The following is a 25,101-nucleotide window of genomic DNA, read 5'->3' on the forward strand; positions in this document are numbered from 1 at the left end:
CTACAGTCCTTGCGCTATTTTTTATTCTTTATTTTGATATAGGGTCTTATTGAGTTGCGAAGGGCCTCACTAAGTAGCGGAGGCTGTCCATGAACATTGATCCTCCGGTCTCAGCCTCCTGAATGCTGGGATTACAAGCGTGCGCCACCACGCCTGCTGTACTTTAACTTTTTTGCAGTTGAAACATGGCTGTCTCTGGGGCCTGCGGGGCCTGCCTTCCAGGTCATCCCCAGCCTCAGAGGTTTCCATTAGTGTTGCTTACACCATTGTGTGGGGAACGGCCAGCTGTTCAGAGAGGCGAGGCCAGCCTAGGTGAGCAGGGAGATCGCACCTCAGCAGTGGGGGCACGGTGACAATTCAGATGCTGCCTCCAGCCCACTGCGTCCACATGCTGCGTGCGGAGCTACAATGAAGAATCAGTGACAGCTGTCCAGTAGATGGCCTGATGGCAGAAGGACGCAGCCTGTAGTCCTTTTAGGGGGAGCTTAGGATTCTGCTTTAAGACAGTAGCAAAAGGTCCTATTTACTTTCTTTTTTTTTTTTTTTTTGTTTTGCTTTTTTGTTTGTGTGTGTGTGGTACTGGGAATTGAACCCAGAGGCATTCTACCTCCAACTTATACCCCCAGCCCAATTTTCTTATTTGGAAACAGGCTCTCACTGAGTTGCCGAGGCTGGCTTTGACCCTGCACCCCCATGCCCCGCTCCTATTTACTTCCAGTATGGAAAGGGATGAAAGCTTTTCTCTTTTCTTGGAGTGGCAGGCTGGATGCGCACGTTGACCTGCACTCTTGTGAGTTCCTTTGACCTGAGGTGTGGGACGCGGGATTCTCACTAGCCCCACCTGGCCAAAGCCAAACTACCCGAGGGATATCGGCTTAACCACTGGGCGCGGAGAGACATTAGAGGTGGGGGACTGACCTGAAAGTGAGGGAGTGGAAGACAGGGCACAGAGGGTGCACTGTGAGCTGCAACACAGGTGTATTTAGACGGTACCGGCCAAAGTCGGCAAGCTGCAGTGGGAGGCCTTATTAAGGACCCTGAGATTATTTTCAGTTTAGCCAGGTTCAATCCTCAGTACCATAAAATAAAATAAAATAAAATAAAATGGTTAGTTTAGTACTTGGGAGGCTGAGACAGGAGGATCACAGGTTTGCAGCCAGCCTCAGCAACTCAGTGAGGCCCTATGCAATTTACTGAGACCCTGTTTAAAAATATAAAAAAGGCGGGCGTGGTGGCGCACACTTATCATCCCAGCATTTGGGAGGCTGAGACTGGAGGATCGCGGTTCGCGGACAGCCTCAGTTACTTAGTGAGGCCCTTTGCAACTCAGTGAGACCTGGTTTCAAAATAAAGAATAAAAAATAGGGCAGAGGGTGTAGCTCGGAGGTCGAATGCCCCTGGGTTCCATCCCCAGACCCCCACAGACTAAATAAGTAAATAAATAAATATAAAAATAAACAAGGGTTGAGGCTATAGCTCAGAGGTAGAATGCCCCTGGGTTCCATCTATAGTGCCAATAATGACGACAACAACAACAACAACAACAACAACAACAACAACAACAACTGTTACCTCAGGGCTGCAGGATACCTCAGCAACAGAGCTGAGGTAGCATGTATAGGCTCTGGGTTCAATCCCCAGCATGGCAAAAATATTAAAGTGGTCAATTTTTGTTACTGAACTTTACCTAATTTTTAAAAACTGCCCTTAGTGGGGGTTGGGGGAAGATGTCCCTGAGGTGGTGTGGCCCTGGGATGATCTCCACCTCATCCTAGCCTCACTGGAGCTCCACAGCACCCCACATATTCAGTGACCTTGACCTTCTCCCCTAAAGTGTTAGGTTCTGGACCCTCCCCATATGGGGCAGGGGCAGGGCTGACCCGCCTACCCTGCGAGGCCCCAGGATGTTCCCACGGAAAGCCACTCCCCTTTGATAAAAAGGGGACGCGCGATCTAGGATCAGAAGAAGCTGGTGGGACAGAGAGATTTTTACACTCGTGGAAGGCCCTCTTCCACACTTCTCCCCCACCCCCACCCCGCACCTGCGACACGGGGTGGGGGAGGGAGCTGCTCGGGACAAGTGGACTAATAAAGACTTATGTTACCTGCATGGATGATCTCGCGTGTCTGTGAAACTGGCAAACCTTACATAAAGAAATTGTACCAACTAGTCACTTTGCAGTCACATCAACAATCCAAAAATGACAATCAAAAGTAGACCAAGAAGCTGGGCGTGGTGGCGCACGCTTGTCATCCCCTCACTTGGGAGGTGGAAACAGGAGGATCGCGCAGGTTCGAAGCCAGCCTCGCTGGCTTAAGAGACCCTGTTTCTAAATTTAAAAAATATAAAAATAGATCTGGGCGTGTAGCCTGGAGGTAGAAGGGTTCTAGCCCTAGAGGTAGAAGGGTTCCATCCCAGTACCACCAAAAAAAAAAAAAAGGTAGACCAAGAAGCCAAGTGTGGTGCGCACGCTCGTAATCCCAGCATTTGGAAGGCTGAGACAGGAGCGGTTCATGGCCAGCCTGCACTACTTAGGCCCTTTGCAACTCAGTGAGACCATGCTTCAAAGTAAAGAATAAGAAACACAGCTGAGGTGTTGCTCAGAGGCCGAATGCCCCTGGGTTCCATCCCCATTGCCATAGGCACACAAAAAAATACTATATTAGGCTGGGTATGGTGACGCATGCCTGTAATCCCAGCACTTGGGAGGCTCGAAGAGAGGATCACAGGTTCAAGACCAGTGCACAAATAACCTGGAGACCCTGTCCAAAATAAAAAATAAAATGGGGTGTGGTGGCAGTGAGAGCTGAGGGTCCACCTCCGGTCCGCTAGGCTCGCAGTGTTTTTTCTTTCATTTGTGCAGAAGTTTGGGAATGAGGTCACTTAAAGCCGGTGTCACAAGCAGGCAGGGACAGAGTTCCTCACAGGGAATGAAAACTGAAAATAATCTCAGGGTCCTTAATAAGGCCTCCCGCTTCTGAAGGTGCACAGTGGCTGTTGAAGGATTCAGTTCAGCTTTGTGATGACTCATCTGATCAGCAGGGGAAGAGGACAAAGGTGAGCGCCTGAGGGCAGACAGCGGGCTGCGAGAGCTGGGGCCCCTGTCCATGGCCACCCTTTGTGCCTCAGTTCCTACCCATCAGTGGAGGCTGGGCACACCATCACTGCAGGGCGGTAGGGGAGAAGCTCGGAAGAGCCGCCCCGACCCACTGCAGGCACATGAGGAGCCCAGCAGTGCCCGCGCCTGCCACGTGCGTCTAAAAACGTGAGGCGTCGGGGTTAGAAAATAGAACCTGGCTCGGAAGACAGACCTGCCGCTTCTTTGTCAACAAGTCGAAGTCCCAAGACACTTGAGAAACCTAGTTGTCGTGGGAGGACTGTTGCTTCCCTGTGATGTGGATAAACCCCAGGAAACATTCCGCCCACAGCCTGGGAATCTAGAGCTCACCCAGAGCTGAGACTGCAAGGGGCGGGTCTGAGAAGGGCCTCCAGCGCCACATCCCGTCCTGCTCCAGTAAATGTGGTGGGCCCCCGCGAGTGCTGCGGTGGGGCACAGCCCTGGTGGAGGTCCTCCGGGTGGGCCTGGCGCGGGGACTTCTAAGAGGCAGGAGCGCCCTCCAGTGGGTGGTGGAAGTCAGAGTGAGGCGGTGCAGAGGTCCCTGGGGAGGGAGGGCTGAAGTGTGGAGAGGCCAGTGAGTGTGGAGGGGCTGCAGGTGTGCAGCTGCAGGGGCTGAGCCTTGAAGCCATCTCTCCCCAGAAGTGTCCCAGGGAGGGCCACGCTTGGTCCACCCTCAGCCACAGCCTCGTGAGACCCTAAGCAGACAACCAGAACTGGTCGTGCAGGACGGAGCTAATGACAAGGGTCGTTTCCTGCTGCTAAGTTTGCAGTAACTTAATACTTAGCACAGAAAATGCCTATTCAGAGCAACAGGGGAACTGGGTTTGCAGGGAATGGCCCTGCCCAGGAGAGGCTGGACGCTGGGGCCACCTCACTTTCGGCAGACCATGGGCGACCAGGTGGTTGCTACAAAGGGGACAAGAAGAAAACAGCAGAAATTGCACAGTGTGGTAAAGGCCTGGCCTCAGCTGGGTGAGTGTGGAAGCCTCAGGAACGAGCCCAGACGCTCGCTGCAAAGCTTTCCCACTCGCCTTGGTGCTCCGACACAAATGGGGTGAATATAAAAGACGTGGGGGTTTTGGCCTTAATTCTCTTTAAAAGAGAAATGAAACCAGGTGTGGTGGTACACACCTGTAATTGCAATACTTGGAAAGCTGAGACAGAAGGATTGCAGGTTTGAGGCCAGCCTCAACTTAGACTCTCAGCAACTTAGTGAGACCCCATTTCAGAATAAAACGATTTTTAAAAAGGCTAGAGATAGAGCTTGAAGGTAGAATGCCCCTGGGTTCAATCCTCAGCACCAAAAGACAAAGAGAATAAAGAAAGATGGCCTATATGAGGTCCCAGGAGAAGACAGATCCAGAGACAGAAGGCATAACAGGCCGCAGAGGGCTGGGGAGCAGGATGTGGCATTAGTGTGTAGTGGGGACATAGCGTTTGTTTCTAATGAAGGTGGGCCAGGCGTGGTGGCACACATCTGTAATCCCAGCACTTGGGAGGCTGAGACAGGAGCATCTCAGGCTCCAGTAGTTTTGCAAGGCTCTCAGCAACCTAGTGAGACCCTATTTCAAAATAAGAAATAATAAAGGTCTGGGTGTGTAGCTCTGGGATAGAGCATCTCTGGGTTCAATCTCCAGTAAAACACACACACACACAGAGTAGATGTGTGGCCATAGTAGCGCAACAAGGTAAATGTTCTCAATTTCCACTTAAAAATGGTTAAAATGGCAAACTTTGTTGTTTATTTACCATAGTAAAAGAAAAAGAGCCAGGTGTAATGGTGTATGTCTGTGACTGGGAGGCTGAGGCAGGAGGATTACAGTTGGAGGCCAGCCTCAGCAGCTTAGCCTGGGTAAAGCTGGGAGGTAGGAATGCCCCTGGGTTCAGTCCCCAGTACCAAAAAGCAAAGGCTCTCAGCAACCTCCTAAATGACAGTTGACCTAAAACAGTTACCATGTGTCTTGGGCTTTGCAGAAGTAAGTGCTTGACTGTGGGAGGGGCGAGGGCCAGGGCCAGGGGCGCTCAGACATGGTGGAGGGGTTGCTGGGCTTCTAGACGCCAGGACAGCTGGGAAGAAGGAACAGCTACTTCGCCGGTGGTGGGGATCTCATGGGACCGTGAAAACGCAGAGGCTGACAGTAGGCTGGGAAAGAGTCAGGACAGCAGGGGCTAGCGGTCATCTGGGGACGCTGGGCTCAGAGGGGCCGGCTCGCACCAGCTGACGGCTGCGGTCTGTCCCCAGGGTCAGCCTTCCCCCACCAAACGACTCAGCTGTGCGGCATCCCTGCTGAGGAACTCGGGCTCTGGGAGGGAAGAGGGCCCGCTGGGGGCTGGCGGGGACGCGGGCTCCTGCCAGGCCGCCAGGCCCAGCGCTGGGCAGCCTGGGCAGCGAAGACGGAGGTGTGCTCCTTCTCAGGCTGTGATTTTAGCCTAGGCATTCATTTTGTCACGTGTATGTGTCTGCATGGTGCACTCCCAAGTCTTCCCCAGTGTCAGCCATGTTAACTCCTGTGACCCTTGGTTGACCTGAACCTTCCAGAATGTCAGCCATCTTAACTCATATAGCCTTTAGCTGACTGGGTATCTTCCAGAATGTTAAACTGTTTGAAACAAAGATCACTGAGGGATAGAAGCCAGCGGGCTGCTTGCTCGCCAGACTCCAAGGTGCTTGGCGCCCTTCTGCAGAGGTAAACTGCCTTGCCAAGTTACTTTCGGTTTCATGAGTTTTTATTTGTGGCTTCGCTAGAATCCATTTCTAATACAGCACGGCCTGCTTTCTCACACAAAGAAAAGCATCTTTGTTTTCTGAATGTCTTAGTAATAGTTCAGAAAGTAATACATGTAAAAGAAACTCAAACTTCAGGCGGCCGGAGAGGCCAAGCTAAACCCCCTCAGGGAAGCACGGGGGTACTTGGTGTGTTTTTTCTAGGTCTTCCTCTTGACACAGCCATGGTTAGGTATAATGTACGGAAGCGGCACATTCTGGACATTTCTGGAACACAGAGCCAGCCAGGTCTCCCTCCTGCCCCAGCTGCCCCAGCTCCATCAGCCTCAGGAAAGCTGAGTTCCTGACCAGGCTCCCGGGCCTCCGCCTTCACCTCGGGCCTGGGCCCAGCTACGGGTGTGAGGGCCTCCCCTCCTCGCGGGCCTGAGGCACGTGGGCTTGGGCATCAGCGGGGCTCCTGTCGGAGCTCCTGCAGGAGAACCTGACATCGGCTTCTTTCTGACTCTGGCTGCAGCAGCCTCGGCCACGGAGGGCTGTGTCTGTGCAGCCCAGTCTCAGCCTCCTCATCTGCCTCTCGTAATTTTGCCTCGGTGTTCTCCAGCTGACCCTTGATCTCAGTGCAGGGTCCCTTGCTTGGCCACGCCACAAACACCCTTTTGACAAGTGTGGTCACATGCAGAGGGTCAGGGACCTGTCTTTGGGGCTGCCCTTCAGCCACGACAGCCCGTAGTGGTGCAACCGAGTTCTTTCCTCCCCGGCTCCCTTCCCTCACGGTCCCATGTGGGTTGCCAAGTGATATGGGACTAGTTGCTGAGGCTGTCCTCGAACCTGCAATTCTCCTGTCTAGGATCACAAGCTGTGCCACCATGGCTAGCTGTATGTAATCCTAGTATGTGGGAGGCCGGGTCAGGAGGATCACAGGTTCGCTGCCAGCCTCAGCAATGTAGTGAGACTGTCATCAACCTAGTGAGATCTTTCTTGTTTCATAATAAAATACCAAGGGCTGGAGGTGTAGCGTCAGGGGTAGAACGCCCCTGGGTTCAGTCACTGCAGTCACTGGTACAGAAAAATAAAAAATAAAAAACCAAGCCGAGCATGGTGGCGCATGCTTGTAACCCCAGCATTTGGGCGGTGGAGACTGGAGGATTGTGGATCAGCTACTTAGTGAGGCCTTGAAACTCAGACCCTGTTTCAAAATAAAGAATAAAAAATAGGGCTGGGGGTATAGCTGGGAGGTAGAATTCTCCCCGGGTTCCATCCCCAGTACCACACACATACACAATCATCCTAGGAGCAGAAAGGAGCCAGCTGGGTGGCTCTCCAGCCTCTGAGCGATGCCTTTCTGGGGTTCTGAGGAAGCCCCTTCTTCCCCCATTCTTGTGCGAGTGTGGTTGGAGAAGCAGCGCCTTCTGCAAAGAGATTTCAGGTAGACACCGGAGCCTTCACTGTCCCATCGACTGTCTGTGACCTTTCTCTTTGCCTCTAGGGTTCCCCCCACAGGATTATTGTGCTGGGGTGGACATTATTAGGAGTGACCTTGAGGAGTTAATTGGGACGTTGACAGTCGTGAAAGCTTTTGTTTCTCTTGATGGGATCCATGTTTAATATGGCCATAATTGCCAGTTTTTATGTGGCTCCATGCCTTAAATTTATTCCTAGGCTTTGAAGGAAATGGATGGGAGGGAGCCTGGGGATAAATCAAGCAAGGCCCGCTAGAGGCCGTATGGTGCGTGCTGGGCTCCCCGCACCCGCGTCGAGGGCCCACAGGCCAGGCCTGGCAGGGATGGCTGCAGGCCCGTGGAGGCGCACACCGTGCTGGGCTGTGTGGCCTGCCTGCGCCCGCGGCCTGCAGAGCTCCTGCCGATGGCCTCTGCTGTGCTGCTGCAGCCCCACACCCCCACTTTCTTCGTGGGCAGTTCTGAGACCAATGTGCATGGGGTCTGGTGACCCCAAGAGCCCACCACAGTAGCCTCTGACAGTGGGACATTTCAGCTTTTTTTCTGACCAGTGAATTTTGCTTTTTAAAATTTATTTTTATTTTCTGGGACTACAGATTGAACCCAGGGGTTTATTACCACTGAGTTACACACCCAGTCTATTTTTATTTTATTTGTTTACTTGGTACTGGAAAGTGAGCCACACTGAGTGATACTGCCAGCCTTATTTTATTTTTATTTCTATTATGTTATTATTTTTATTTTTTATTTATTTATTTATTTTTTTGTAGTACAAGGTTGCAGCCCAGAGGCATTCTACCTCTAAGCTACATCCCAGCCCTATTCTCTTATTCTTTACTTTGAAACAAGTTTCACTGAGTTGCAAAGGGCCTCACTAAGTAGCTGAGGCTGTCTGCGTACCACGATCCTCCAGCCTCAGCTTCCCAAATGCTGGGATTACATGCGTGCACCACCACGCCTGGCTTGTTTTTATTTTTGAAACAAGGTCTTGCTAAGTTCCTGAGGCTGGCCTCAAACCTTCGATCCTCCGGTCTCAGCCTCCCAGTACTGAGATTACAGGTGTGTGCCACCACACCAGGCAATGCCTGGCTTTTCAGCAAAGAGCTGGGCATGCCAGAGGGTTCCACCACCTCTGGCCTCACTACTGGTGCCACAGATACAGACCCTAGCACATTCGACACAAGCGCATGTGCAGGCTGACGAGGGGCAGAGATGAGCCTGCTCAGCGCTAGCACTGAAGAGCCTTTGGGAACCAAAGATTTGGCAGCGCATAAGGAGAGACCAAAGTGTGCCTCCGCCGTTGTCCTCCACTGGGAGTCCGTTCTGAGGAGCTGGTCATGCAGGTGTGGGAGGACGGGGATGAGGTGGATGCAGTTTTGTTCATAATAGCAAGTGTTGGTAAAACCTCTGAGAGCCGCATCGGCCGCGTGTGAACAACAGCCCTAGTGTCTGCACTGCAGACAGCCAGCAAGGAAGGGGCTGCAAAGCACAGCTCGATTTTATAAAACACGGACGGCTGGGTGTGGCTCAGTGGCAGAGCGGTTCTCGCCCGGTATATATGAAGCCCTGTGTTTGATCCAGGTTCCTGCAGAGGAAGCCTCTCTCTTCTTCATGCTGCTCCGGCCCTCTGGCCCTGCGTTCCAGGGGCCTAGTCTTCTGCCCTGGCCCTGGTGAGCGGGGGCAGTGGTGGTGGCCCCTCTCTGCCCTGGCCTCGTGTCCTCCCCGTCGGTTGTCTCAGCGCAGGCCAAGTCCCCATCAGCGGCTCCGTCCCAGCTGGGGCTGCTGGCTCGGGGTGGCACTGCAGGACCGTGCTGGGGCCTCAATGGCTGCCCTGGGTGTGCCGATGGTCCCCGCTGGCCTCTTCCCACTGTGCTGTGGAGGGCAGCCGGACGTCTTATGCATGGTCTGCTGGCTGGTGGTGGGAAATGTTCCCAGTTTTGCCATTTCATTCCTTTTCTTGGGCCAGGACTGGTGTGGTGAGAATGACCCTGTGAAATCAGGGGAGATCCCGCCACTCCAGAAGTGACGGGTTCTGGGCCCCGATCCTGTCTCCACCAGGGCTGGGAAGCCAGGTTCCGTCGACTGGGTCAGTGAGGCGGCTTGAGGCCACTGTCTGCTCTGCTCTGCTGGGTCACAGACAACAGATGTGAAGTGACCTCAGTCATCAGCTGTCGGCGTGGGCATGTGTCGCTCCCCTGCCCGTCCCCACCGCATAGGTCACGGTCACAGTCATGGTCACGGTGACCTCTGTGTGCTCCCAGTCACAGCTCTCAAATGCCCTTTCTCCCGAAACCAGTGTCTCCTCTCAGATTAAGAGGATTCCTTCCAGGAAGTTCCTTGAGCAGCACAGCCTGGGGAAGGGGCTCTGTTCACCCATCCTAAGCCCTCTTCCCTGTGGGGCGGAGGTGGGAACCCAACAGTATGCCTGCTGTGTGGCTCTCCAGAAACTGCTGCTGGGGCCTGCAGGCTGCAGCCGTCCATGTCATCTACTTAGCAAGACCCTTTTTCTTTTCTCTTTCTCTCTTTTTTCTTTCTTTTGTGGCACTGGGGATTAAACTCAGGGGCATTCTACCGCCAAGATACATGCCTACCTTTTTTTTATTTTGAATCCGGGTCTCTCTAGGTAGATGAGAGTCTCACTATTTGCTGAAGCTGTCTTTTTTTTTTTCTTTTCTTTCTTTCTTTTTATTTTTGTGTGGTACTGGTGGTGGAACCCAGGGGCTTTCTATCTTCGGGCTATACTCCCACACCTGTTTTATATTTTAGTTGGAAACAGGATCTCACAGAGTTGCTGAGGGCCTCACTAAGTAGCTGAGGCTGCCTTCGAACCTGTGCGATCCTCCTGTTTCAGCCTCCCAAGCTCTGGGATTACAAGTGTGCACCACCACACTTGGCTTGCTGAGGCTGTCTTTGAACCTACAATCCTCCTGTCTCAGCCTCCCAAGCAGCAAGACCCCCTTTTTTTGTGCCAGGGGCATTATACCTCCGAGCTACACTTCCAGCCCTATTTTTTTTTTTTTTTTTTAGTCTTTTTATTTTTTTATTTTTTATTTTTTGGTGGTACTGGGGTTCCTGGAAGCCCTTCTACCTCCGGGCTACACTCCCAGACCTATTTTTATATTTTTATTTGGAAACAGGGTCTCTTAAGCCAGCGCGCGCTTCGAACCTGCGCGATCCTCCTGTCTCTGCCTCCCAAGCGCGGGGATTACAGGCGTGCGCCACCACGCCCGGCCTTGTCTTTTTATTTTTGAAACAGGTTCTCACTGAATTGTGAAGGGCCTCCTTAAGTAGCCGAGGCTGTCCACAAACCATGGTCCTCTCAGCCTCCTGAATGCTGGGATTACAAATGTGTGCTACCACTCTTTTTGGAAAAAAGGCTCCTTTTTTATTTTTTGATACTGGGGATGGGATCCAGGGGCATTCTACCTCCAAGATACACCCTCAGCCCTGTATTTTATTCTTTATTTTGAAACAGGGTCTCACTGAGTTGCAAAGGGCCTCACTGAGTAGCTGAGGCTGGCCACGAACTGCGATCCTCCTGTCTCAGCCTCCCAAATGCTGGGATTACAAGCGTGCGCCACCAGGCCCAGCTCCGGCTCCTCTTATTCAAGATATAAACTAAAATAAGGGCTGGGAATGTAGCGTAGAGGTAAAGTGCCTTTGGGTTCAAGTCCCAGTACACAAAAACAAAGAAAAGAGCAGTCTTGCCACAGAGGCCAGTCTGCACTGGCCTGAGAGCTCCTTACCCATGGGGACGGTGACTCGTCCCAGGCCCCTGTGCACCCTCAGTAAGTCTGATCAGGAAGTTCTCTTTGAAATGATTGCTTATGGAGACGTGTCCCATGTTCATGTGACCTATCAGTGTCTGCTAATGCTTGCTACAGTGATAACCGAATCCAGGAGAAAGTTCCTACAGATGCCTACAGTCATAAAACATTTAAACATGTTTAAATTCCATTTATAAATAAATTGGTGTTGCAGAGAAGTTTGATAGGTGGTCAGCAAAAGACTTTTAAGCATGACAATGCCGTCCCACCCCCCATAGCATCACCTGGGCGGTGGGGTGGGCGTGAGGAGTTGAGAGGGCGAGGGGCTGGGCCCTTTCTGCTCCCAGAGCTCTGCGTGTGTATCTGCCTGGGGTGGTGCAGCAGAGGCCTTTGGAGGACCAGTGATGAGCCAGTTTTCATCCGGAATCTCTACAGTATGGCAGCAGCTGGGTGCATGGCGCATGCCTGTAATCCCAGGATTTGGGAGGCTGAGACAGGAGGATCGCATACTCAAGATCAGCCTCAGCTACTTAGTGCAGCCCTCAGCAACTCAGACCCTGTTTCAAAAAAAACAAGAACATTGAGCTGGGGTTGTAGCTCAGAGGTAGAATACCCCTGAATTCCATCTCCAGGACCAAAAAGTCCATCAGATTGACTTCCTTGCTCATCTGGGCTGCGCTGTGATCCCGGGGCCGTGGCCCTGTGTGGCTCCGGGAGGCCTGCCGCTTGGAGCCCCCTCCTCCGGCCCACCCCAACATCCAGGAGGTGGGAGGCTGGAGGCTGGAGGCTGGGCGCTGGGCGAGGCCCGGAAGGACCCAGCCGAGCTGTTTGCAGTAGCGCCCGGCTCCAGCAGGTGGCGCTGTGGGGCGGAGGCGCCGCCAGCCGCCCTGGTGGGCCTCGGGAAGTGTTCTGAGGAGTCCTGCTCTTGTGTTTGCTGTTTCTCTCCCTGGCTGAGCATCTGCTCTGAATTACTTTCCCCCAGCTCCTTCTGAGCAACAGCGCTTGGTTCTCTTCTGCCATATGTCGAGTCTCCAGGACATCCTCTGCGTTTTTACCTCTAAAAATGGATAAAACGAAGCATGGGCTCTCCCAGGCTCTTCTGCACAAGGCCTCCGCTTTCCCGCAGGAAGGCGTCCGGCGGGATGGGTTCTCTGCGGGCGGCTGCTTTGGAGAGCCAGGGTGTTTCTGGCCTCAGCTGATGGTTTACGCTGTGCGAGGGCAGCATGGCGCCGGCGGGAGCCAGCCTGGACCCGCGGAGTCCCCCACCCGTCCTGGGGAGCGGGACCCAGGCCCCACAGACCTGCAAGAGAGGCTCAGTCTACAACGGGAAGTCACCGCTCGACCTGGGACATTGTGGCTCAGGTCACTTGGTGGACAGGGGACACTGTGTCCTCTCGGGTCACATGGTGGACAGTGGCTCTGTGTCCTCTTGGGTCACTTGGTGGACAGTGGCTTCATATCCTCTTGGGTCACTTTGGTGGAGTGGCTTTGTGTCCTCTCGGGTCACTTGGTGGACAGGGGCCCCGTGTCCTTTTGGGTCACTTGGTGGACAGGGGCCCCGTGTCCTCTTGGGTCACTGGTGGACAGTGGCCCCGTGTCCTCTTGGGTCATTGGTGGACAGTGGCCCCGTGTCCTCTTGGGTCACTTGTGGGCAGGGGCCCTGTGTCCTCTTGGGTCACTTGGTGGACAGGGGCCCCATGTCTTCTTGGGTCACTTGGTGGACAGGGGCCCCATGTCTTCTTGGGTCACTGGTGGACAGTGTCCCCGTGTCCCCTGGGTCACTTGGTGGACAGGGGCCCCGTGTCCTTTTGGGTCACTTGGTGGACAGGGGCCCCGTGTCCTCTTGGGTCACTGGTAGACAGTGGCCCCGTGTCCTCTTGGGTCACTGGTGGACAGTGGCCCCGTTTCCTCTTGGGTCATTGGTGGACAGTGGCCCCGTGTCCTCTTGGGTCACTTGTGGGCAGGGGCCCTGTGTCCTCTTGGGTCACTTGGTGGACAGGGGCCCCATGTCTTCTTGGGTCACTTGGTGGACAGGGGCCCTGTGTCCTCTTGGGTCACTGGTGGACAGTGTCCCCGTGTCCCCTGGGTCACTTGGTGGACAGTGGCCCCGTGTCCTCCTGGGTCACTTGGTGGACAGTGGTTCTGTATCTTTTCACTGGACCCACCTGGAATTCTGCATTGAACAGGGTGCTCCAAGACACACCCCTGTGCCACCCCTGCATGGCCAGGATGTGCCGGCAGTCCTCTCCCAGGGCAGTCAGGTATTCTACTTCTAAGTAGGTACTTAAGAGAATTAAAAACATGTCCAAAACATGTTCAAATATGAACAGAAACTTGTACATAGCAGTGATGTTCATTATAGCCGGAGGGTACAAACAACCCAGTTGTTCACCAGCTTACTGAGTGGGTAAACAAAATGTGGTTTGTCTAGAGTGGAATAGTATTGGGCAACAAAAAGGAATGCAGTCATGACCTGTGCTACATCTTGGTCCATTTCCTCTTGCTAGAACACAATACCTGAGACTGGGTAATTGGTAATAAAAAGAAACTTATTTCTCACATTGCAGGAGGCTGGGAAGCCCACCAGCGTGGTGCCAGCATCTGCGTGGTATCTGCTGGGAGCCGCCTGCTGCATCGCAGCCTGGTGGAAGGCATCGCATGGGGAGACAGGGCCAGCTCCCAGCTCTGGGGTCTCTGCTTCTTATAAAGCCGCCAGCCCCACCCTCATGACCTCATCTAACCAGTGCCATTAACAAGTGACTGGGGATTAAGGTCCAACACTGGAGTCCTGGAGACAAATGTTCAGACCAGAGCACGCGGCACATGGAAGGACCTCAGAAACCTTGTGCTCAGTGAGAGCAGCCAGACACACAAGGCCACGCATGGTGACTCCACTGATGTGAAAGTCCAGAGCATCCAGAGGATGGGAGGGCCTCACTCTGTAGCTGAGGCTGGTCTGGAGCCTGAGGTCCTCCTGTCTCAGCCTCCCAAGTACTGGGATGACAGGCGTGCACCACCACACCACAGCTAAATTTGCCATTTAATCATTTGAAAAAGTGCATTTTAAAGAATATTGAAGAGTTGGGTGTGGTAGCACAGACTTGTAATCCCAGCATTTGGGATTGAGATGATAGCCTCAGCTACTTAGTGAGGCCCTTTACAACTCAGTGAGACCCTGTTTCAAAATAAAGAATAAGAAATAGGGCTGGGGCTATAGCTTGGAGGTAGAATGCCCCTGGGTTCCATCCCAGTACTGCAAGGGAAAAAAAAAAAAAGAATATTGAAGTTCAGGGAGTGTGGTGGTACACGCCTATAATCCCAGTACTTGGGAGGCTGAGACAGGAGGATCACCGTTTTGCAGCCAGCCTTAGCAACTTCAGGAGACCCTCTGCAGTGTAGTGAGACCCTTTTTCAAAGTAAAGAATAAAATATAGGGCTGGTTATATAGATCAGAGGTAGAATGCCCCTGGGTTCCATCCCCAGTACTGCTTAAAAAAAAAGACAAAACAAAAAACAAAACAAAGCCAGGTGTGGTGACGCACACTTGTAATCTCAGTACTTAGGAGGCTGAGACTGGAGGATCCGGGTTCATAGGCAGGCTCAGCTACTTAGTGTGGCCTTTCACAACTTAACATTAAGCTGGAGGTGTAGCTCAGAGGCAGAATGCCCTGGGTTCCATCCCCAGTACCATAAAAAAAAAAAGAATATTGAGGTTCAAAAACAAGACGTCCCATTGCTCATAGCCCGGCCGCTGAGTCGGTGCTCGTGTGTGGCAGCAGGCGCTGTCCCCCGTGGGCTCTCGCCACCTGGCCCTGCCTCAGCGGCACAGAAGGGCTGAGGAGCGTCTCCACTTCCCTCTCAGCTGAAGCACTGAGCACCTGCAATTGCTGTTCTGGGAATGTCACTGGCGCAGCCAGTACTTGATTGGGAATTTATTTATTTAGTGGCAGGGGGATGGAACCCAGGGGCATTCTACCTCCAAGCTACATCCCCAGCCCTATTTTATTTTTTATTTTGAAACAGAGTCTCACTGAGTTGCAGAGGGCCTCACTAAGTAGCTGAGGCTGTCTGCGAACCGCGATCCTCCTGTCTCAGCCTCCCGAGTGCGGGGGTTACGTGTGTGCCACCGCGCCCGGCCTTGGGAGTTTTCCATGAAAACTCATTTTCCTTTGGAAATCCTTTGCTTAGCCAGGCACGGTGGTGTGTGCCTCCTGTGGTCCTACACACTCAAGAGTCTGCGGCAAGAGGATCTTGTGAGCCCAGGGAGTAGTGGCCAGCCTGGGCAAAATAGAAAGTCCTCTGCTGGGTGCTCTGGGGCGGCTTGCAGAGGTGGCCAACCGGACCCACGCAAGCTGCTCCCTCTAGGGGGCGTCCTAGCAGGAGAGGGGCATGTGTCACGGGCTCAGCCCAGCCCAGCCCTGGGCCAGGGCCGGGCTTCTCCGGAGCACCTCCTCCCACAGCAGGGTCTGTGCACATCAGACTGGACCCAGGTTATCCAAGCCCCCTGATGTGCCCTTGTGGGGGGTTGCTGAGAACCAGCCGTTGACTGCAGAGAGGTTCGGCTGGGTCCCTGGGCTGGGCAGAGACTGCTGGTCTCCAGCGGTTACAGATGTAGGGAGGCCGCTGGCTCTTCCACACCGTGGAACAGCCATGGCTGTGGCTTCTGTTGCCAGTGGGAACAGCCAGGATGGTAGAGGGGTACTGGCTGGTAGACAGCAGGTGGACAGGAGTTGATTTTTATTGGGAGGTTTAAAGAGGTCCTAAAATCCAAAGCTGCTCTGGCACTAATTTCCCAGACTGTTTGGGAAACTGCAGAGGCGTGGGCTTGCATCCACGGAGGCCTGTGGGCAGCTTTGCATAAGTGGGTTCTTATAAAACCATCTCTAACAAGAATTTGGTGAGGTTTGCACCGCCCTCTCGGGATTTATGTGTGATTCTCTTTGGTGTGGGTTAGGTTTTATGACTAATTTTAGAAGGAGTAACTGGACACTGCACGTTAGCATTACATTTACCTGAGTCTCCTTTAGACATGGCTGGCCTCTCAGGGATGTCCTTTGCAGGTCAGGACCCTGTCAGGCAGGCGTTGTGCCTGTGTGCGTGCATGCGTGTGCGTGTGCGTGTGCGTGTGTGTGTGTGTATGTGTGTGTGTAGGGCTGTGCCAGGCTGTCTGCTCCCCGTGAGGTCGGGTTGCACTCCTGTGCCACCGTGGTTTCCTGAGAGCCAGTCACACAGCTGAGCCTTGCTGCCCAGTGGAGGAGAGGCGCCCCCACCCACGTCAGGACCACAGGGGCTGGGAAGCAGACTCGCTTGCTCCCCTCCCTTCTGGAATGTATCCTGCAGCAGCTCCATCAGCGTTTGTAGTGTTGAGGCCAGCCCTTGGAGCTCACGCGTGTGGAGTTGCCGAGTCCCTGATTTGGCATGCCGGAACCAGCCTCACCAGCAGGGCTGGCCATCTTTGCCCCCGAGTGCCAGAGCCGCTTACCCAGCCAGGGCTCTGTCTCCACCCGCCTCCAGGTTGGGCCCAGGGCTCGGGCTTTGCCGGGTCAGAGAATGCAGAGCGGACTGAAATCAGGGATGGTCTGACCTGTGTGAGGGCCTGTGGGCCAGGGCTGGCCAGGGAGCCGCCAGGCAGCCGCGGGCCTCTCGATGGTGGGAGGAGCTGCCCAGCCCCTGTGTGGGGTTGGAGACTCGTGTGCCCACGGGCACTGAGAGGCCCTGCTGCCTGCAGCCCAGGAGCTGGGGCGTGGGGCACAGTCTAGCCTGCAGGGTCGAGCCAGAAGCTCCCTCTCCTGTCCCTGTCCTGTCCCGGGCATGTCTGTCCCCTGCTGGTTGGTGGCCTCTCCCCTCCCCATGTCACCTCAGCACTGACCTCCCCTGCATGGTCCAGCCCTGCCCCCGCCCTCTGTGTGTCCTTCCCTGACCACAAGCCCCCCCCCCCCCGTGGGCTTGTGGCCAGCCCTCCAGTGCACCCTCGCTGTCCCGCTACGCTGCCTCCCTGGCAGGGTCCTGGGCTCTCAACTTGGTCCGTGGCCCTCGCATTCCAGGGACAGTGCTGTCTGGACACTGACCACTTGGGAGGGCACCATATCAGGAAGGACAGCACCTGTGGCTGATGCCGTGCGCCCTCGGCTGCCATCCCTGCTGTCATTTGCCTTACAGGGACGGGCTGCTGGGCACTGCTCTCGGTGCTCACCAAGGGCTTGCTGTGGCTGAGAGCCGCGCCAGGTCCACTGTGTCTCCAGGCCACTCTGCAGAGGGTGAACCCAGGCGGGGGGTGACCTGCTGAGTTCACTGCCTGGCAAGTGCCTGAGCGGGGCAGCCCCTGTTGCCAGCTGGGCTGCACACTCCTCCCTGCAGCTGCCCGGCCCTCAGCTCCTCCCAAAGGCACCATCAGAGCATTCCTCCTGGGCCTGGGCTGAGGGTCAGCTGGCTCTGGGGGGCAATCAGATGCCTCAGAGGCCTTCTTAGCTCCTCTGGCACTGGGGCTGGGTCCAAGGGTTTACTGAAAGCTAGCCCAGGAGAGGCCGGGGCCCAGTGGTACCTCGGCACCCGCCGCAGTGCGCTGAAGCCCACTTGTGGCCGCGGCCTTTGAGGATTGCGGAAGCCAGCAAGGTGCACCCGGGGCTGCTGCTGGGCTGGCTGTGTGGGACAGCCCGTGCATCCTGGGGACCACTGCTGGAGTGTGGGGCTGGTGTCCCTGTCAACCTTCCTGTCATCACTCATTGCTGGGCTCACCCGGCCATGGGGACTGTCCTCGCTGTGCCACCTGTCCTGCCGCCTACCCGCTACTGCACTCTGTCCCTCCCAGAGCTCAACCAGGGCTGATGCCGCTGCCCTGGGACGGACAGGTGTCCTCTTAAAGTCCTCCAAGTGCAGAAGCAGGAGTGTGAACGCAGTTTAGTCCAGGCTTGCACAGCCCCCTCTGTTTCCCCAGAGCGACCCTGCTGGAGTGTGGCTCCGTGCCTCCGCACGCAGGCGGGCCTCCGGTTGCCTCCTGAGCACCAGTCTCCTCCCTGGCTTGAAGGCCTCGAAGGGACCCTGGCGAACTGAGCCCGCTTGGCTGGGGCCCTTACCCCTGCGAAAGCTCCTGTGGCCCCAGGAGAAGTGCCAGCCCCTCCAGCATGGCCCCGGGGCCACGGGCAGAGCCCAGCTCACACTGCCCACGGCCTCCCTGCAAAGCCAGCTCTGAAGCAGGCCGCATGTGCTGTGAGGAACTCGGAGCTGCTTTGTTACTGCCCACCTTCTTTTTGAGGATGCTTGTTCAATAGGCATCTCTCACTAACTGCTTTCTTCATGGGTCTTATTTTTGTCTCCTTTTGATGGTAAAAGCTTTCATGGCTACAGATTTATCTTGAGACAGTATTGACATGCTTTGATTTAAAAGGCCTTCCTACTTGGTGCTCATCTATGATTTGACAATGTTTGTTTCACCAGTTTTAACACAGTGAATATGTCTTTGTGTTTGTGTCAGTTGACTCCCCGTGTTATGGACATTTTACTTAGGGACATGAAAAAAATTTAAAATGCAGTGTCGACGTGTTGTTGTTGAGCAAGGCCGGCTCAGGCCGCGTGTCACTGGCCGGATGTCGCCTCACTCCTTCCCGCTGTCCTGCCTGGTGCCTGGCCGGTCAGCCTAGCTCTGCGTGATGAGCAGGTTGTGATAATTATTTGCTTGGTACTTAGAAATGGAAATGTAGTACCCGGAATTCTCTTCTGGATTCTATTAATCAGGAGAAGTTGAATTTTATCAGTTGTGCTAATTCCTTTCCTGTAAGCCCTGCCTGGAGGTTCCGCCTCACGCAGTGCCTGGGGTCTCAGGGGTCTTGACTGACACGTGTGATAAAGGCTCCTTCCCGCTGCCACCCAGCCCAGGCGCTGCTTCCACACACACAACTCTGGATCCTCCCTCCGAAATGTGTCTTCAAGGGGCTGAAGAACACGCTCAGAGCTTCACTAGGTTTTTTTTTTCCGGTACTGGGGATGGAACCCAGGTGCATTCTACCTTTGAGCTACACTCGCAGCCCCCCTTTTTTGTTATTATTAATTTTTGAAACAGGGTCTTGCTGAGTTGCAAAGGGCCTCCATAAGTAGCTGAGGCTGTCTGCAAACCACGATCCTCCTGTCTCAGCCTCCCAAACGCTGGGATTATAAGTGTGTGCCGCCACGCCAGGCATTTGACTGTTTAAAACCGCATGGCCTTTTGTGTTTTAGTAATGCTCCCTCTGGATACACTTAGTTTCTTCTGCTTAGAGAGAGAGAGAGAGAGAGAGAGAGAGAGTGTGTGTGTGTGTGTGTGTGTGTGTGTGTGTGCCTGTGAAATCACAGCCCTCTCTTTTTGCTAATTCATAGCAATTTTTTTGCTATTTCATAGCAGTTTTTTTCTAATTTTTAGCAAAATTGCTAATATGTAGGTCTCATTTGAAGGGTTTTCACTGACTGGAATCAAGGGCAGGTGACACCTGATTGTTGGTGTGGATGCCATGTCTGCAGGGACAGTGCCTGCTGGGGCCCTGCCTGGGGGAAGCATGACAGGCAGAGGTCAAGGTGGATTTTAGAGATGTTTTTGCTCCCGAGCCTGGGGACATCTAGAGCCCAACCTGCGCGTGTGCGTGTGGGGCTGGTTTTGAATGCCTTGCTGGGACCCCCTTCCCCACCAGTGCTCTCCATCCCATGGCAGAGAGGACTTTGATGGCCTCAGCGGTTATTTATTTCTCTATTTATTGTGTGGTACTGGGGATTGAACCCAGGAGTATTCTGTTCCTGAGTCATACCCCTAGCCCTATTTATTTATTTGCGGGTCTGGGGGTGGAACCCAGGGGCATTCAGCCTCTGAGCTACACCCCCCAGCCCTATTTTTTTATTCTTTATTTTGAAACCGGGTCTCACTGAGTTGCAGAGGGCCTCACTAAGTAGCTGAGGCTGTCCACAAACTGTGATCCTCTGTCTCAACCTTCTGAATGCTGGGATTACAAGCGTGCGCCACCATGCCCAGCTCCCCTAGCCCTTTTTATTTTAAGTTTTTAAAAATTTTGGGGCCGGGCATGGTGGCGCACGCTTGTAATCCCCACGTTTGGGAGGTGGAGACAGGATTGTGCGGGTTCCAAGCCAGCCGCGCTGGCGTAAGAGACCCTGTTTCAAAAATATAAAATAGGTCTGGGAGTGTAGCCTGGAGGTAGAAGGGTTTCCAGGAACCCCAGTACCACAAAAAAAAAAAAAAATTGGGGGAGGGGTACTGGGAATTGAACCTATAGGCAGTCTACTTTTAAGGTACACCCTAGCCCCTTTTATTTTTATTTTTGTGGCACTGGGGATGAACTCAGGGGAGCCTACCTCTGAGCTACACCCTCAACCCCATTTTTTTTTTTTTTTTGAAACAGGGTCTCATTTGAGTTGTGGAGGGCATCACTGGGTTGCAGAGCTTGGCCTCAAACCTGCGATGTTCCTGTCTCAGCCTCCTAAGCGCTGGGATTACAGGCATGTGCCACCACACCTGGCTTATTTTTATTTTGCAACAGGGCCTTGCCAAGTTGTTGAGGGTCTCACTAAGTTACTGAGGATGGCCTTGAATCTGTGATCCTTCTGTCTCAGCCTCCCAAATATTAGGATTACAGGTATGTGCCACCATGCCTGGCTTTATTTTTTATTTCAGAACAAGGTCTTGCAAAGTTACTGTGTGCTGGTTTCAAACCTGCAATCCCCTGTGCTCTGTCCCAGCTTTGAAGGTCATCTTAAATGCTACATTTTCTCAAAGTTAGTTAAACTGCTCTGCTGCCCAGGGCTGAGGAGGAACTGTAGGTTGGGTATCCTCAGTCTTCCAGCCCGCAAGCAGCTGTTTGGGTATGACTTTACCTTCAACTAGGGGTATTTGACCAGGGGTATACTGAATGGGCATTGCACTGATCCTTGGGCCAGGTGGCTGCAGCAGCTGTAGGGTCTGAGCCTTGCTCCCAGGGAGCTGACAACTGGTCTGTGTCAGCCTCAGGGCTGCCCCAAGTCCCCAGAGCAGGCGGCTTGACACTAGCTCACGCTCATGGCTCTGGAGGCTGGCAGTGTGAGATCCAGGTGTTGGCCGGCTGGCCCCGCAAGCTGCTCTCCTTGGTGGGTGTCCCATGCAGTCCCTTTGCATGTGTGTCTGTGTTCTAAGTTCCTTTTCTTGTAAGGACAACATGTGTATTGGATTAGGACCCCCAGTGACCTCATTTTGTATCACCATTATAGGAGCCCATTTTGGGGGGTTCTGGGGATGGAACCCAGGGGCATTCGACCTCTGAGCTATACTCTCTGCTGTATTTTTTTTATTCTTTTTATTTTTTTGAAACGGTCTCACTAAGTTGTGGAGGGCCTCACGAAGTAGCTGAGACTATCTGCTATCCTCCGGTCTCAGCCTCCCAAATGCTGGGATTATAAGTGTGCGCCACCACGCCTGGCTCTATAGGAACCCTTTTTTTTTTTTTTTTTTTGGTGTTACTGCAGATGGAACCCTTCTACCTCCGGGCTACACTTCCAGACCTATTTTGTATTTTATTTGGAAACAGGGTCTCTTAAGCCAGTGAGGCTGGCTGCAAACCTCCTGTCTCCGCCTACCAAGCACGGGGATTACAAGCGTGTGCCACCACGCCCGGTTATAGGAACCCATTTTTAACCACCTTTAGGGGAACTCTCCTGCTCCTTCCCCGTGGCTTCCACAGGGCATGGCCTGGTTGGTTCTCCCAGCCCCACCCTATGTCTCACTGTCCCCCCTCAGTTGCCAGCCTGACCCTCAGGGCTCCAGTGAACCCTGGTTGAGGGACAGTCAGAGAGCAGGAGGTGTCAGGCATCCAGCTTTCCCACCCACTCTCTACCTGGTCACAAGGAGCTCCAGGAAGGAAGGGCCTGGCGGGTGTGGGCTGTGCTGCAGAGGATAGCATGGATTCAGGGGCAAAGAGCACTCTGGAGCACCAGCCAGCTCTGCCCCTCCACCCCAGGCCCTCAGGCAGATGGACACACATGCATTCAACTTGCACATGCTTATGTGCACACGTACACAAGCACGTACACGATAGGTGTTGTCACCTTTGGGCACAGAGGAGGGAGTTTGAGACAAGGGTACATGCTTGTGGTCTCTTGAATCCTTCCCTTCCTTGGTCCACGTGGGGTGGGTGACACCCAGGAGTGTATGGCAGACAGGGCCGTGGCCACCTGCCACCGCCCCGCTTCCTCCTCGGCAGCCAGGGCCCAGGGTGACCCGGCGTGGATGTGCCTGTTTGAACTTGAGGTCTGCTTAGTGCCAGGGAGAGAATGGCTCCTACCGGTTCTCTGGGCTGGCTTGGGCAGCCTCTCATGGTGCCTGCCCTCCCTCTCCACAGAGATTTCGCTTCCTGGAAGCATCGTTAAGCAGCGCCCTGAATTCAGTGCCTGGCCTGGTCGCAGGGCCAGATGGCCTGTGTGCCGCCCAGTGCATTAGGACTGGGGACCTCGGTCTGGCTCCAAGAGAGGCCCTGGGCCATGGAGGGGCCATCTCTGAGGGGCTGTCCCCTGCTTTTCCACGTTGCACGCCTACCCTTTTGGGGAGCGGGTGGGTGTGGGGCCAGAAGGAAACTGTGGTCTGGGGACCTGGGTCGCTGCCCTGAGCTGGGGCCAGGTATGCTGGCCTTGCCACAGCCAGCATGTCTGGCCCATGTCTGAGGGACAAGCAGCAAGCTCAGCCCCCTGGCCGGGCGTGGTGGGCACGCTTGTAATCCCCGTACTTGGGAGGCAGAGACAGGAGGAACGTGCTGGTTTGGAGCCAGCCTCACTGGCTTAAGAGACCCTGTTTCCAAATTTAAAAATATTTTAAAAAATAGGTCTGGCAGTGTAGCCCGGAGGTAGAAGGACTTCCAGGAACCCCAGTACCAAAAAAAAAAAAAAAAAAAAAAAACCAAAAAATGAGAAAACAAGCTCAGCCCCTTCCCTGAGAAGGTGCCAGCGCCCTCCCAGAGCGCAAAGCAGGCATGCCTCAGGGCTCTCCCCCTCTCCAGCCAGGGGAGAGCCCCAGAGCCTCACTGAGGAAGAAAAAAAGGAAAAGCCTGCCTCCAGCCCCGCCACAGCTGTCTGCTCACACTGGCCTCGCCCGAACCCCCGGAGTGTGGAGAGGAGGACCCCGGAGAGGAGGGCCACGGCGGCGTGTGGAGAGGAGGGCCGAGGCCCTGCACACTGGCAACACTTCTCATTGCTGGCTGTGCCTCTGCTTGGCTGTCAGTTCCCAGGCCTGTGTTGCTGGACAAAGAGCACCCCAGCCTCCTGGGAAGGTGCTGAGAGCTTTGAGTCCACTGCCAGGCACTGGGGCCCGGGCAGTGAGGGGCTACGCGTGCCATGTGTCACCAGCAGAGGGAGGGGGTCGTGAGCTCTCGCCCCTGCAGGTCTGCATGGCCTCGTTTGGGGGTTCCCCCCCAGGTACCAGGCTGACCAGGAGAGTCAAGGCTGGTGGATAGTGGTGACTGAGGCCCTGTAGCCAAGGGGGGCCTCCCAGGACAAGGCCACGTGGAGGGAGGGTGGGAAGAGTGGTCCAGGAACGGCTGCCTGGGAACTAGACGGGGCAAGAAGTGACCCTACAGTTGATGACTAACACCCGTGTGCTGACTCGGGCGGGCAGAGTCAGTCAGAGGGCTTTGCACGAGCTTGTGCACGGGTGTCACCCACAGAGTTGAACCTCTGCATAGTTGGGGGCCTTCCCTTTCTGTCTCTGCGTGATTATGAAGAATGCCTTCTATGAAATCATGTTTGAGGCGCGCTCTCTCTTTGTGGTGCAGGAGCGTTCTATTTCTGAGCTACATCACCAGCCCTATTTAATTAATTATTTTATTTTTAAATTTTGAAACAGGGTCTCAGTAAGTTGCAGAAGGCCTCACAAAGTTGCTGGGGCTGGCCAGGAACCTGCGATCCTCCTGTCTCAGCCTCCCAAAGGCTGTGATTACAGGTGTTCATGACCATATCTGGCCCCATTGTATTTTATTTTTATTTTGAAATAGAGTCTCTCTAACTTACGGAGAGCCTCACCAAGTTGCTGAGACTGGCCTTGAACCTGCAACCCTCCTTCCTATCTCAACCTCCCAAGTGCTGGGATTGACATGCATACGCCACCATTTCCCACTTCCAACGTGCTTTTCTTAATCCAGGAATGGCAGACCCAAGGGAATGAGCCCTCTGTACCTCGGGTGCAGGTGCCAGGTGGTGGCCTTCCCCTGTGTGTGGTGGTCCTGGGGTGGGGGCAGGGCCAGCAGGCTGGTCAGGACAGCAGGAAGCCTGGATTTCTGAGTGTGGTGGTTTCAGGTGCGATTGCAGGGAGGGCCTCTGAGCGGCTCCCTGCCTGGAGGCGCCAGCAGCTCCTGGCGGGTGGGAACTAGGCCAAGAGGGCCAAGAACTGGCTGGAGACCGGGCATGGCAGTGCTCCGCACGGCAAGTCACTGTGTGTCAGTGCGGTAGCCTAGCACCTTGCCCTGGGCTGCTTCCCTTAGTGGCCCTCTTCATCGCTTCTGTGTAGACTGGATAAGTCTTCCCTGAGAGCAGTTTCATCCCCCATGGGCCCCTCTCTCCCAGAACCCTTTGTGTGAAGCCCTGGTAAGGCCCTCTGGTTCTAGACCCCACCTGGGCTCTCGTCCCTGCAGATGCCTGTGTGGGCATCTGACAGAAGGGCTGGCTCCTGCTCTGGGTGGAAGGTTCTGGGCTGGGCACTCTGCCTTGGCAGTAACCCAGCTCTCAGCTTGAGGCCTGGGAACAAGGCCACTGGCTGCTGTGTCTCCCTGGAGGTCAGCTGGCCACTCATGCTCCTGACGTCTCTCTCCACTGCAGAGGTCAGACCCGCAGCTGCTGGCCCAGTTCTACTATGCCGATGAGGAGCTGAACCAGGTGGCCGCGGAACTGGACAGCCTGGATGGGCGAAAGGACCCCCAGCGGTGCACACTGCTAGTCAGCCAGTTCCGCTCCTGCCAGGTGAGCGGCCGGGGGCAGGAGTTGGGGCATCTGGTCTTGAGGAGGCAGTCCTCAAGATTGAGCAGCCCATCCTTGGTGAACCTGGG

General features: G+C 54.5%; 1 protein-coding gene across 3 annotated transcripts in view; it reads left to right on the forward strand.

Annotated features, from left to right (window-relative positions):
- Positions 1–25,101, forward strand: part of ZFYVE28 (zinc finger FYVE-type containing 28) — a gene marked incomplete at both ends in the record, with an annotated part of 111,523 nt that overhangs the window by 17,784 nt on the left and 68,638 nt on the right. For all 3 annotated transcript variants that reach the window (XM_080697598.1, XM_080697599.1, XM_080697600.1), the window contains one exon: positions 24,875–25,015. In XM_080697598.1, coding sequence (XP_080553724.1) covers positions 24,875–25,015 — 141 coding nt within the window. The remainder of the gene's footprint in view (positions 1–24,874; positions 25,016–25,101) is intronic.

The sequence above is a fragment of the Muscardinus avellanarius genome (genome assembly GCF_963383645.1).
Source record: "Muscardinus avellanarius genome assembly, chromosome: 6".
Lineage (NCBI taxonomy): Eukaryota > Metazoa > Chordata > Mammalia > Rodentia > Gliridae > Muscardinus > Muscardinus avellanarius.